Source organism: Colobus angolensis, unplaced genomic scaffold (assembly GCF_000951035.1).
Source record: "Colobus angolensis palliatus isolate OR3802 unplaced genomic scaffold, Cang.pa_1.0 Scaffold133, whole genome shotgun sequence".
Lineage (NCBI taxonomy): Eukaryota > Metazoa > Chordata > Mammalia > Primates > Cercopithecidae > Colobus > Colobus angolensis.
This window is the reverse complement of record NW_012114411.1, coordinates 4,380,684-4,395,760: the sequence shown is the minus strand read 5'-3', so window position 1 is coordinate 4,395,760 and position 15,077 is coordinate 4,380,684. Positions and strand designations below refer to the sequence as shown.

General features: G+C 39.3%; 1 protein-coding gene across 2 annotated transcripts in view; it reads left to right on the top strand.

Annotated features, from left to right (window-relative positions):
• ITGA8 (integrin, alpha 8) overlaps nt 1–15,077 on the top strand; it is a 205,515-nt gene that overhangs the window by 50,067 nt on the left and 140,371 nt on the right. The window contains exons 7-11 of one of the 2 annotated variants that reach the window (XM_011934275.1): nt 1,469–1,594; nt 2,572–2,616; nt 7,645–7,688; nt 9,512–9,568; nt 13,133–13,185. In XM_011934275.1, coding sequence (XP_011789665.1) covers nt 1,469–1,594; nt 2,572–2,616; nt 7,645–7,688; nt 9,512–9,568; nt 13,133–13,185 — 325 coding nt within the window. The remainder of the gene's footprint in view (nt 1–1,468; nt 1,595–2,571; nt 2,617–7,644; nt 7,689–9,511; nt 9,569–13,132; nt 13,186–15,077) is intronic. The other variant, XM_011934276.1, reaches the window with a different exon arrangement.

Genomic DNA, 15,077 nt, shown 5'->3' with positions numbered 1-15,077 from the left:
TCAAAAAAAAAAAATTTGCCATAGCAATTGCATATAGAAACACATGTTTGAGACATAGAATTTAAAGTTTTATTCAGTTTTAAGATGATAATGTTTATAGACACAGCTAAAGGAAACAGCAAAGACAGTGTGTATGTGGGATGGAGGAAAGAGAGTCTTTAGCTCTTACCCAGAGACAATTGTGTGAAATCCCAAAGACTAATGTGGCTTTCAAATTGATGTTAAATGATAGTCTTTTGAAAGCATTTCTTCAGCTTTCTCCCAAAGAGCATGATCTCACACTTTTGCCTTAAATGTCCATGGTAAACACAGGAATGCATAGAAATTGCAGCAGAAATTGCTGGCTGTCTTTTAGATATTTGTCTACCCCAATGCCATATTTCAAGACTTCGGAGAGTGACTTTTGAGAGAGATTAGTCAAAGTTCTTATCATATCAATGTTGGTGCCCATGGATTTCTCTTTTGCTGAATTTTGGATCTCATTGGACCTAGCTGCTTCCCATTGTTGTAATTTTATGCTCTCTCTATATTTTAGCAAGAAAAGCAGATGGCTCAAAGATTTTGTAATTCCTTCGTTTAACTTAGCTGATATATTTTATTATTTATTAATCAGATACGTGATTTAGATTGAACACAGTATCTATACTTTGCAAGAATACCAAAAGTTTTATTAGAATGCCAAAGGAAACATTGGTTATAATGCCTGATATCCTACTAGCAAAACCATATGACCTTAGAGAATGCACTCTAGCTCTTTGGGCCTCAGTTTCTCCACCTAGAAGAAGCTGTATTTGACTAAATGATCTCAAACCTTCTTTCCAGCTGAAATATTCCAGAATAAAAATTACATCATGGCTGAGCGCCGTGGCTCACATCTGTAATCCCAGCACTTTGTGAGGCTGAGGCGGGCAGATCACAAAGTCAGGAGTTTGAGACCAGCCTTGCCAACATAGTGAAACCCCATCTCTACTATAAATACAAAAAATTAGCCGTGCGTGGGGGCAGGCGCCTATAGTCCCAGCTAGTCAGGAGGCTGAGGCAGGATAATCGCTTGAACCCGGGAGGTGGAGGTTGCAGTGAGCTGAGATCGCGCCACTGCACTCCAGCCCAGGAGACAGGGCGAGAGACTGTCTCCCCGCTAAAAAAACAAAAAATTACATCACATAAATTTGGCCTGCAAATTTGGCCTCCACTCTTAGATATTTTTATTATTTGGAGGTGGAATGTGTATTTTGAAAGCAGCAGGAAGACCAACATAATATTTTAGTTCATCTCTGGTCTTCGGTCAGAATGGAAAGCTCTACCCAGCTGTAACTAACTCTGCCTTGGAGTTCGAGTGGCAGGCAGGAAAATTCATCATCAAAAAAGCAAGCAATTCCACCATAGCTTTCAAGGGAATGTGTGTTTGCCCAGGGAAGGCCTGCCTCTTGCATTCATTCAGTTAACGTATTAATTTGTTCAAACACAGGGCAAGTGATCACTGCCAGTGTTGCAGATATCATTGCAAATTACTCATTCAAGGATATCCTCAGAAAACTGGCAGGAGAAAAGCAGACAGAAGTGGCTCCAGCTTCCTATGATGACAGTTACCTTGGTAAGACCCATTGCCAAGACATCTGTGGTTTTTCAAAAGACAAGCATAGTAAATGCAGATGCAAGTTTTATCCCTGACTTATCCAATGTTATTTGGCATCTTATACAAGTGTCCTTTTATTCGAGTAGACTCGATTTTTCTTTTCTTTTTAATACTGCTATTTTTTCCAGCCACTTTGTGTAATACATAATTTGAGCAGCTATTTTCTTGGCTCCATAGCAGTCTCTTCCACGTGAACTATTTCACCAGTAGTAGACACTACGTATTAGCAGGGCTGCTACCAGTGTGACAGGGACAGCATTATAACAGCCTTCTCTAGTTAACAGAGCCGCATAAGAGAAGTGTGAGTTGCTGAAATATTCTCAAATTGTATTATGTACAAACCACACAATGTTATTTTACCACTACTGTTTCCCACCTTTGGTATCCTAGTGGCCTTTTGATTGCTTGATGAAGTTGAAAAAGAAATGTAGCTATGTTTTGTCAATGTAGCCAGCACCTCACTTTAGAGCTAAATGAAATTGTGGAAAACCATCATGAGAGGTATTAGGAAGTAGGTCTTGCTGGTGACCAGAAATAGCAAAACCTGAGCCAAAGGAAATCTTTCAGAGTATTCTGTCTGATTATTTTCAATCAGCAGCTCTTAAAATGCAACAGCCACCATTTACACTCAAGGTGGATTATGAAGTGTCCATGCTTTTAAAAATTGACCTCAGAATCTCTCTCTCTTTTTTTTTTTTTTTTTTTTGCTATGCTACTACTTAAGTAGTAGAAAATCTATTATGCATTCAGGATTTAGTATAAAAGTGTTCCTTTCAGTGTGATTAATTTTTCCTTTATAGAATCTTTAATCTTTATAATATTTGTAGAGATTTCTAAATAAAGCAGTACCATGGTAGCCCTTTCACCTTTTTCTAGATATAACTAATTTGGTTAAGTCATTAGTGTGATGAGTTTGTTTCTTTTCTTTAAAACAGGATACTCAGTTGCTGCTGGGGAGTTTACTGGGGATTCTCAGCAAGGTGAGAGACACTGTTGAGTTTAAATCACTTATAAAGCATGGGGAAATGGTAAAATGACAAAAAGTTTTTCTATCAATGTGATTTTATTTGCCATACAAAAGGTATGTTAATGGAATCCCAGAGTGCCTATAATATTTTGTAGAAAAAATACTTTGGTACAGCATTTTAAGTCTCAAATAATTTCATAAGAATATCAACTGTATGAAATCTAGTTAAGCAATAAAATATTAGGGCCATAGTCCCATGTTATGAATGAACAATATAGATGATTAAAAGTCATGCTGTTAGTGACAGATCAAATTTGTGAAATTCAGATCCCTTTTTAACTTTCATTTCTAGTGCCTCTCATATTGGACATGTCCAAAATTACTCTCCCCAGCCAACTCCAATCCAACACCCCAACCTTACTTCCTTTTTCCTCTTTGAACGTACCCAAACCGCAAATAACAAAACAAACGAATCCCTATCTCCTATATATCCCTTCTGTCCTGCCTTCTCTACTTTGCTGTGACTGTTGTCTACTGGGGCTGATGAACATGAAATAATTAACACAGAATGCCTAATTAAATTATGATAAGTGCTAGGATAAAATTCTAAACATAGAGTAAGGAAAGCTTCAGTGTTAAGAAAACATTTGAATAGAGCCTGGGATGATGAGGGCGGGGTGTCAGACAGACATAGGCCAATTTCTATATTCTAAGGTGTGTAGAAAATGGGGGTGTTCAAAGACCTCAGTTTGACTGCCAGACTTTAATAGTGAAATGAGATTGGCTTCAAGAAAGGTCTGGGCTCAGATTATGTCCAGTTTTACGGGTCATGGAAACGATTCTGGTATCTATTCAACATGCAGGAGAGAAGACATGAAAGGTTTCAGCTGAGGAGTAAATATAATCCAATTATGCTTGTAATCTAAAAGAAAAAAAGAGAACAAATCACACTGGCTGCCTATGTAGATTTGATTGAGATGAGAGTAAGGAAAAATGGTATCATATATATCACTTCTCTTCGTGTCTACCTCCTTGAAGGCAAATCTATGTATCATTATATATTGTTCTTATTTATCTCCTTTACAAAGACTAGACCATGTGTTGCTCATAATAGACTCATATGGGAAACAGCCTGACAGAACTAAGTAGAATCTTTGGAGTCAAGATCCACATAGGTTCAAGTTCTGACTTCACAGACTCTCTGTTCCTCAGGATATGACAACCTCTCTGGTTCTTATTTGCTCATCTTTAAATAACACTAATACTAACTAACTCAAAATAATGTTCTGAAGATTGCATGAGCGAATGCGTGAGAAATACTTAGATGCAAGGCAATAAATGAGAATTTTTACTTAACTGGTAATATTTATTGAATGAGTCAATCATCAATCAGTATTTACCATTTTCCATCTTGTTTCATGTGAACACTGACTGCATTTCACTAACGCAAGTGGTTTAATTCACAAATAATTAAGAGTAAATGAAATACGGTCACCTCTAGGAATCATCACAGATCCTTTCATAGTTTTGTGTTAAGGTATACAAAGCAGAAAATCATAAACAAAGTTTTACAGTTCAGGTTGAAGATAATCAGGTTTTTATTTTTTCCTTTGAAAAAACATCTTTCTTTTAGGTACAAACTAATTCATAAAGGACTTGTCCTTTCATTAGGTCTTCTTCAAGGTATTAAAAGGCAGTATATTGTAATGCTTAAGAGCCTGGACTCTGGAGCCAGACCTCTTGGGTTTAAACCCTGACCTCGCTACTTACTATCTCTGTGACCTGGGAGAAGTTACTGAGCACCTTAGTGCCTCCAACTTTTTTCATTCCTAAAATAAGGATGATGATGCTAACAGTATTGTCTACCTCACAGGATTCTTGTGAGAATTAAATGAGTTAACTCTGTGTATCCATAAAACAGTGCAAGGCCTGATATCTAAAAAGCGCTGTTGGCTGTCACAAGAACCATTGAATTAGGAACCATCAAAGATAGTATTGAGTAACTAGTGCACTAGTGCCTTGAGAACAGGTCAAATCTAAAAATCACTGAAAATTTTACAAAGGAAACTGTAAAACATGCTAAATTATTATTTCTTTAATATGGCATTAGAAGTATTGTTGGACTGGGTGTGGTGGCTCACATGCCTGTCATTCCAGCACTTTGGGAGGCCAAGGTGGGAGAATTGCTTGAGCTCAGGAGCTCTATACTAGCCTGGGCAACATAGTGAGACTTCCTCTCAAAAATACAAAAATTAGCTGGGCATGGTGGCATGCACCTGTAATCCCAGCTTAGGAGGCTGGGAGGCTGAGGCAGGAGGATCGCTTGACCCTGTGAGGTCAAGGTTGAAGTAAGTCATGACTACACCACTGCACTCCAGCCTTGGGTGACAGATTGAGACTTCGTCTAAAAAAAAAAAAAGAGTCTTGTTGGAAAGCTCTCCAGAATAGCATTCAGTTTTGATCCAATAAAATAAATAATGATGCACAAGAGTACATTGTAGAGAAAGATGGTAGAAAACAGTAGTGATTTTCCATCAGATCTCAGAAATGGATTGGTTTTTAAGTGTTTTGAGGATATCTAAAAGGATATTTTGTATTTTGAGGATATCTAAAATAAAATAAAAAGTGTTTTGAGGATATCTAAACTATTTAAAATAAAATGTCTGAAAATGGATTGTGTTTTAAGTGTTTTGAGGATATCTAAAATAAAAGCACTATCGAGGAACATCGCAATCAGCTCACCAGATCACTACGAATCCAGGACTGTGCATGTTCAAGATTTACTTAATTAGACAACAGGGAATAAGAATTCTATTTTAAAAAAACAGTGAACACTTCAATGTCCTCAAGATGATGGGTTCTTAACATGGATCCTCCCACTGCTGGGTGGGACATGGATGGGCTTCAGTGGATTGGAATCCCTAAATATTACATGCAAGATTTGATTGTGTATAATTTTTCCAGTGAGAGGATCTATAGCTTTCTTCCAATTTTCATACATGTTCATGACTCAAAAAAGGTTAAGAGCCTTTGTTATCACTTTAGAGTGAGATGTAGTGAGCTAAAACCCAGGAAAGTAATCTGTCCCTAACCAAGTCCAGGAATGTAATTTGACATGTTGGAAAGAATGTTGACTTTGCTGTCAATTTTTGACTTGTACTACTCACCATCTATGAGTTCAACAGTGATAGAACCTTTCTAAGCTGCAAATGAAGGAAATAGTTTTGCTTCTCACTAGTCATGCTACTCAAGTCATGTGTTCCCAGAAAAATCTAAATTTTTCCTGATTATATTGATTATTAAATATTTTCTGGCCATGTACAGTGGCTCAGGCCTATAATCCCAACACTCTAGGAGGCCGAAGCAGGTGGATGGCTTGAGCCCAGGAGTTTGAGACCAGCCTGGGCACCATAGTGAGACTGCGTCTCTACAAAATATACAAAAATTATCCAGGCGTGGTGGCATGCACCTGTGGTCCCAGCTATTCAGGAAGCTGAGGGAGGAGGATGGCTTGAGCCCAGGAGGTTGAGGCTACAGTGAGCCATGATGATTATGCCACTACACTCCAGGCTGAGCAACAGAGTGAGACCCTGTTTAAAAAAACAAACAACAAAAAAAAGGTCCTTCTGAAGATTTCACCTTGAATTATTGAAAAAGAAAAGTCTCCTATTTTTCCTTCCAACTGAATAGTTTTTGTAGTTGAGTGACAGTTCAGACTTGCCTTAGACCCCAAGCAATTAAGCTGTCCTGATCATTTATTAAAAAATTAGGAGCATCTTTACTCAATGTTACATTTAATAACTCCTTAGAGTTGTGGTCATATGAGATTGCAGACTTCACCGTTACTGGGTGGGATGACTGATATTTTAAACACAAAATTCCCGATGTTTGTGGGATGGGAGAAGTCATGGTTGTCATGTTTCTCAAATGGCCCAATCCTCTAGAATCTGTCCTCACCCACAGGCCTGACTCTGAAATCAGTCAACCCTATTAGATCTGATTGTGGTTTGCTTTTAGTGTCAGGAGAACTTAATTTATACCAAATAAAGATTATTGAAAACTGGACAGGGTACTATTAGTTCTGTCAACTTTCTGGCAGTCTATCCAGATTGCTTAGTTTTTCCGAACCCTGTTTTATAATTCAAGAGCATGCTTCCCCTGCTCTCCTGCTGCTGTAGATGAATCATCCGCGTTCCTGTCCAAGGCTCCCCTCTCTGCTTCGCACCTGATCCCATTCCCTCCCTTGACTCTGAGATGGAATCAGAACTGTAATGTTTATACTAGTACAAAAGATGTCACTATAGTAAAAGCTGGAAGAATCACAGTAAGAGGTCTAACTTATAAATCCCATGCAGACCCAAGAAGCCAGGTTCATGATCTAGAGACCAAAGTGCAGAGAGACTCCCAATGAAGACATAAATGTCAAAGTATGACAAAGGGGTATGACCTCTGTTTTTCTGTTTTCTATTATCTGGAGAAGAAACAAAAGTAAACACAAAGCCCTGGCTTCAAATTTCCAACCTTCTACATCAGCAATCCGCAACCTTTTTGGTACCAGGGACCGGTTTCATAGAAGACTATTTTTCCACAGATGTAGGGGTGAGGGATGGTTTTGGGATGAAACTGTTTCACCTCAGATCATCAGGCATTAGTTAGATTCTGAAGAGGAGCGTGCAACCTAGATCCCTCACATGCACAGTTCACAATAGGGTTCGCGCTCTTGTGAGAATGTAATGCCACCGCTGATCTGACAGGAGGCAGGGCTCAGGCTATAATGTGAGCAACAGGGAGTGGCTGTAAATACAGACGAAGCTTTGTTCTGGCTCACCTGAGGCTCACCTCCTACTGTGTGTGTGGCCAGGCTCCTAGCACACCACAGACAGGTACTGGTTGATGGCCTCGTGCTTGGGGACCCCTGCTCTGTTATGATAGCCACTCATTTAAAAAGCACTGTCTTTACCGCTTATTTATTATATGGTGTGTGGGTGTGTGTGAGTGTGTGTGTGTAATTCCCCTTCTGAATGACTATTTTCCTCCCCAGAATTGGTTGCTGGAGTTCCAAGAGGAGCACAGAATTTTGGATATGTGAGTACTGAGAATGCATTATAGGAATAGGATATTTTCTTGTACAGATGTTCCTTGATGGAATTACGTCCCAAGAAACCCATCATTTGAAAATCCTGTAAGTTGAAAACACATTTAATACACCTAACCCACCGAACATCATAGCTTACCTAACCTACCTTAAACATGCTCAGAACACTTACATTAGCCCACACGTGGGCAAAAGCCTATTGTATAATAAAGTGTTCATATCTCAAGTAAGAGTATCCTATCCCATATTGCTAGTCTGGGAACAGATCAAAACTCAAAATTCAAAGTATGACTATTACAGAATGTGTATCACTTTTGAACCATTGTCAGTTGAAACATCATAATTTAAGGACCATCTGTATATGCAAAGAAATGTTTCATTTTATGTAACTTTTAAGTCTTTTAACACTTCCTTTATTAAGGAGTTCCTCCTCCCGATTCATCCTGCTTGCTTACGAATAAGGAAGGAAAACAAGCCAGATTAGATTTGTTCTATCTATGTGCAAGACCAGCTAGGCAACTGACGGACCTAGTGCAAAATGAAAACACAGGCCCCTTGTTCAAAAATTATCAAAAATTTCAGGACAGCAACAGCAGAGGATTAAACCAAGTGTGGGACCCATCTAAGCACAGGGTCCTGTGTGACTGCACAAGTCACATACCCACAAGGCTTGTCCTACCTGTGGGTATAATCTGAGAATAATTGTGGAGGATGCCATGGTTATGATCAACACCTTAATATGTCTCATACAGTAGAAATAAAAGCAATTGTTATTTCAGTTATTTTAATTAATTGCATTATTTAATTTTATTGTAAATTTAACTAATTGTAAATTTATTATTTGTTTCCTACAACTGCTATAACATAGAATCACAAACTGGCTGACTTTAAACAACATAAATTTATTCACTCACAGTTCTAGAGGCCAGAAATCTGACATCAAATTGTGGGCAGGACGATATTCTCACCAGAGCATCTATGATAAGAGGGTTCTCCTTGCCCCCTTGCAGCCTCTGACAGTCCCTGGCATACCTTGGCTTGTGGCAACATCCCACCAGTCTCTGCCTCCATCCTCGTGTGGCCTTCTGCCCTCTGTGTCTACATGTGTCTTCTCCTCTTTTTATAAGGACATCAGTCATCAGATTTAGGGCCTATCAAGATGATTTCATCTTGAGATCCTTAACTAATTTCACCTGCAAAGACCCTAGTTCCAAATAAAGTCTTACTCTGATGTTCTGGGTAGATATGAAATTTTGGGGTGATACTATTCAAACCCGTTACTGTGAAATTAGGAAAAGCAAATAAATAAATCTGAAAGAAAACCATACTTTAAATAAAGTTCATCTTTTGCAAAAGTATCTAGAAAGCGTCATGTTTGGCTAAGTAGAATTAAAAGGAATATTTTTGCCTTGTGCATAGCATTTTAAAACCTAATTTTTCTTGCAAAGAACCATAATGATCAATTTATAGTAGCACAAGAACAGAAATGGATTTAGACAAAAATCCTGGTTAAATCAACCGATCATCAAATTAATTGCTCTCAATATTCTTGAATTCAACTTTTATTTCTCCAGCTCAGATTAATAAGCATGCATTTTGTCTGAAAACATCCCAGACTTAACCATAAAGAAAAACTTCAATTGGCTTTTTTTTTTTAAATGAGATCATTCTGTAGGCTTTCATTTTTGTTTTACATTTAGCTAACCATTTATCACACTTTACAAAAAATTTTAAATGATTCAAGTTGTAGTTTTAAAAAAGGGCTCCAATTCTACGTCAAATGGTGTAACCTGTTTAATTTCTATGATTTCAGGTTTCAATCATTAACTCTACAGATATGACGTTTATTCAGAATTTCACTGGCGAACAGGTAGAGACATTTTAATATTAAATAAATAAAATCACTCTGGGTTACCAGTAGACTGTAATATTGATACCAGTTATTCATCCATTCAACAAATATTTAATGAGCAGCTACTATGTACTGGAAACTGTCCTAGGCACTGAGGATGCAATCGTGTGCATCAGACAGTCAGATCCCACCCAGCTCTCAGGCAGCAGTGAGGTGGCAGGGGATGGAGAGGGACAGTTTATTAACAAGCAAATAAATGTTCATAATTTCAGATTGTGAACCATGATTTAAAGAAAATAAAGCTGAGTGATATAAGACAGGAGGGAGGTGGCAAGGAAGCCCTTGGATGGGGTGATCAGGGAGGCCTCTGAGGTGCCAATGTCTGGGCTGAGATGTGAATGACAAGACAGAGCCAACTATGCCATCTTATCTAGAACCTTCCAGGCAAGGGAAGGCTAACACGAAGGCTTTCAAACAAGAACTAGCCGGACATGTGTGAAGAGCAGAGTGAAGACCACCGTCTCTGTAAGCAAGAGAGACGTAGGAGCTGAGGACGGAGGGGATGGGGACTACTCATAGAAGACTGGTGGGGGAGGTGGGCGGTGTTTGGGATTAGGAATTTTTTTCTAAGAACACCGGGAAGTGGTTTTGTATTAACATGAATCTTTCTATAGTCTATAAATGCCTGAAGCTTTTGATATAAGATATGGGAAGAATGTCTCTGTAAAAAGGGCCTGAACTTCTGCAGTTGACAGATGAGACTTCCAGTTCCCACTGCACCACTCAGGAACCGTGTGAGACCAAAGGAAAATTACCTGACCTCTTTGGGCCGCTTTGCAAAATAAGAATAAAATGTTTCTCTTCCAAGCTCCTTTTAAGAATGAAATAAATCAAGGATTATAGATGACTTAGAAGATTCCCTGGCACATAACAACTCTTCAAGAAATGTTAATTCCTTTCCATCCCACTTCCTGTTTCCTGTCTTTTGACTAAACAAAAGCCACTAAATTCCCATGTGCCATTAAATCTTCTATAATTTGAGATGCATGTGAATACGTGGGCTTATGATGATCACAAATAATTGCATCTGTGTCTGTAAGATATAGATTTAGGCCTCCATGTTTGAATGCCGGACAAACCTAAAATGAACTCCTTGTGTTTGTAACTTATATGTGACTATTTATGAACAGAACTACACACTTAATTTTAAACTAAATATGAACAAACTGTGGAAGTAATACATTCAAAATTAACCATGTTAATTTAATTTGAAGAGGAGAGAAAAATCGATTATCTGGAGAAACAAATTCAGTTCACAACTGGCTTCCCTTAGATGGAAGTACCAACTCAGTATTTAAAGAAATGTGGCTCATACCTGTAATCCCAGCAGTTTGGAAGGCCAAGGCAGGAGGATCGCTGAGGCCAGGAGTTCACGACCAGCCTGGGCAACATAGTGAGACCACTGTCTCTGTTGGAAAAAAAATGAAGGAAGAGAAGTCAGCAGATTCAAAAATAAACACAAAATGATTTTGACATCGTTTTGCTGTAATTTGGGGCTTTAGTCTATTACTCTGACATTTTCAACAAAGCATTTTACATCTCCTGATGTTCTTTTGGAAGGTTTGGAGAAATAAGACTGAGATGAGCAGGAAGTTGAATAGATATTGAACAACTATTTCAAACAACTATTCCTAAGTGGTGGTAATTAATAAGTGAATGAGAATCTAGCAATGCTTCTCCTTTGCCCAGATTTGTTTACTTTTTATCATTAGAAACTTTTTAAACATTGTTAAATTTAGCCTTTCTGTAACTTCTTCTCCTCAACACTACCTAGTTCTGTAATCCTGAACCTCAGAAGGTGATAAATGATGAAATTTCATAAATGATGAAATTCCTCTGAGTGAAGGCCACACACCACCACATAAAAGAGTAAGAATTTCACGATCTATGTTTGGAACAGAGAAAAGAGGTGCAAGAATTGAGTTGTTACATGCTACTTGTTAACTCGTATATTCATTTTCTCTGCAAAGAGCGTTTGGCACTTGGCACCTACTTTGGTCCAGACACTGCTCGGAAAGTTCAGATAGAACAGTAAACAAAACAGACCAAAGTCTCTGTCTCCTGGGGCACGTGCCTTCTAAGGGATTGCGTGTTCATTAAATGAGGGCATGATAGGAAGCTACGTCACCTCAAACAATGCATGGCACACTATGGAAGCAAAATTGGCAAGCTGAAACTATGGGTCAAATCTGATGAAAGTATAAATCCTGAAAAGATTATGAATCCAAAAACAGGTTTAAAAAGAAAAACTGCAGAGATAAAATGGGGGGAGGCTGGGCGCAGTGGCTCATGCCTGTAATCCCAGCACTTTGGAGGCTGAGTGGATGGATCACCTGAGGTCAGGAGTTTGAGACCAGCCTGGACAACATAGTGAAACCCCGTCTCTACTGAAAATACAAAAATTAGCTGGGCATGGTGGTGGGTACCTGTAATCCCAGCTACTTGGGAGGCTAAGGCAACAGAATTTCCTGAATCCAGGAGAGGGAGGTTGTAGTGAGCAAATATCATGCCACTGCACTCCAGCCTGGGCAACAGAGCAAGACTCTGTCTCAAAAAAAAAAAAAATTTAAAAAAATGTGGAGAGACTGCGGTATACTAGGTACACTCATGGAAAGGATTTAGGAGCTTTTGTTGACTATGAGCACAATACAAACTGACACTGAGATGCGGGTTCCCCCAACATGAAAACATTTTATGCTTCCTCTGAAGCAGGAAGCGTAAATCCTACCTAATTCTTCTCTTGTAGTCAGTGCACTCACAAGTGTCATCTGTGTTTTGGTACCACATATCATATCTCTAACACAGAGAGCTTGGATGGTGAGCCAAGTGAAAATATTTTATTTTGAGACAGGGTCTCTCTTTGTCACGTAGATTGGAGTGCAGTTGTGTGATCTCAGATCACTGCAGCCTTGAACTCCCCAGGCTCAGGAGATCCTCCCACCTCAGCCTCCCAGTTAGCCGGAACTACACATGCCACCATGCCCTGCTAATTCTGTTTTGTTTTTTATAGAGATGTGGTCTCGCCATATTGCCAGGATTGGTCTTGAACCCCTGGACTCAAGTGACTCTCCTGCCTGGGTCTCCCAGAGTCCTGGGATTACAGGCATAAGTCGCCGCACCTGGCCTGAAAATATTTTCATACAACATCATATGGAAGTGGAATTAGATTTCTTCTGTGAGATCTGAGGTTGCAGAACTTGGTGGGATTAAGTGCTACAAGTGATGGAAGAGCCAGATTTAGCAGTGAACATTCCGATAGCTGTGTCCACCAATTAAATGGGCTGATTGTTGAACATCCCCAGAGGGTGTCCAAGCAGATGTCAGGGTTATTATGGGGGAAATTATTCACTGGGTCAGGGGTTAGGCTAAATGAGGCAAAAGGACCCTGGCAACTTCCAGGAGTCTACAAATTTAAATGCAAAAATGTACCACAATGAGATGAATTTTTCAGGAATAATGGAGACATGACTGCAAAACTGACTGTTTGGACACAGAATGTCATCTCCTGATTTTCCTTTGCAGATGGCATCTTATTTTGGATATACCATTGTCGTATCAGATGTTAACAGTGATGGGTAAGTTTATAGACCTCTGTCATATACAATATGTTACAGTCATTCATAAAGATGTTATATTTTCCCTTCACAAAATACATCCTTCCTTACTGCCTCAACAAGATAGAGGCTCTCTTGTTCTCAACTTACTTGGTTCAGGACAAGGAGATGCATCTATTAAATAATTCTCTGTCATCTGATCTTGTCCTTATGGAGATTTTCCACATCTGCTGCTTCTAGAAGAGGACTATTTTATTTCATTTTATTTTTAATTTTAGAAAGTCTTCAGCCATTCAAACTTCATAGCCACTGAGGACATTCATCTGTTTCTCTTCACTCCTAGAATTTTCACCTAGCATGTGATACGTTCACAAAACATTTGCACATAAATGGATTTTTTAATTGCTTTAAAAATGTACTATACTAGTAACAGCCATGGAGAAGATGAAATTGTCATTTTTCAGATTACAGTAGTAAATTACAGTTGAACATAGACCAAACAGCACGGTGAATTTTGGTTGTGTTCAAGTCATTACTTCAAAAATAAATAATGATTAAACACCCCTTTGATTCACTAAAAGGACCTGACAGGTAAATTAATGAATCATTAAATTAAGAAACCATCCTCTGACGTGGTGGTGTGGGAGGTTGCAGGTTAGGGAGAGGGTAATGGGAGAATTCTGTACTTTCTGCTCAAATTTGCTTTGCATCTAAACAATCTAAAACTGCCCTAAAAAGTAAAGTCTATTCATTAAACTTGTTAAAATAGAAAGAGAGGGGAGATAGGGAGTATTTGAAGGGATACAATCCCCAATTGGGTAGATCATGACGGTCTTAGGGTTAAGAAGCCAGCTAAGGAAACACCTAAGGGAGGTGAAGACCAGCCATGGTGATCTAAGGGGGAGGGAGGAAGGAGTGTTCCCTGTGGAAGAACAAAAGCTGTGTATTCCCTGAGGTGGGAGCTCCAGGCATATTCAAGAACCCGCGGAGAGCTGTGGAGCGAGAACCCCAGGGAGCTGGATCGTGAAGGTGTGCAGGTCACTGCATTTACTCCAGACCACTGCACACAGTGCACACAAACTCTGCCATGGACTAGAACAAGTCCATTTCCAACTTGTTACAACGTCCTGTGAGCCATGGGGATTCCAGGTGAGCAGTACCTGCTCAGGCTTCATGTTATCAGCTGTGCTCTGTCTACCAGCTCTAGATGGTCACAGAGCCTTCTGGAACCCTACTTCCATGCACCAGGGGAGGCAGGAGAGCGGCTTGGAGGGCAGTGAAATGACTCTGTCAAAGCAACAGCAGTGGAGGGAGATGGCAGTGCTTGCACTCTGCATGTATTTTGAAGTTACAGTTGAATGCCAATCTTATCCTGAAAGCAGTTAATTTAAAAATAAATTGCCTTCATCTTCAGTTATTTAAGTTGTAAAAATAGCTAATTTGGGAGGCCGAGGTAGGCAGATCATGAGGTCAGGAAATCAAGACCATCCTGGCTAACACAGTGAAACCCCATCTCTACTGAAAATATAAAACATTAGCTGGGCGTGGTAGCGGGCACCTGTAGTCGCAGCTACTTGGGAGGCTAAGGCAAGAGAATGGCGTGAACCTGGGAGGCAGAGCTTTCAGTGAGCTGAGATGGCACCACTGCACTCCAGCCTGGGTGACAGAGCGAAACTCCATCTCAAAAAAATAAAAAATTTAAAAAAATTTTTAAAGTAGCTACTAGGACTGCCATTCAAGATTTCCAACTTGGGTGGACTGTAATTGTAATCACAGCCTTTTAGTCGTTTGGAAAGAAAATAGCTAAAGAACTTGAAGGCCAGACATAGCATGCCATCCAGTTTTTGTAATGCTTCCAAAAACAAGGTTTCTAAAAAAGCTTCAAAATCTCAAAATCAAGGCGAAAAAAAAAA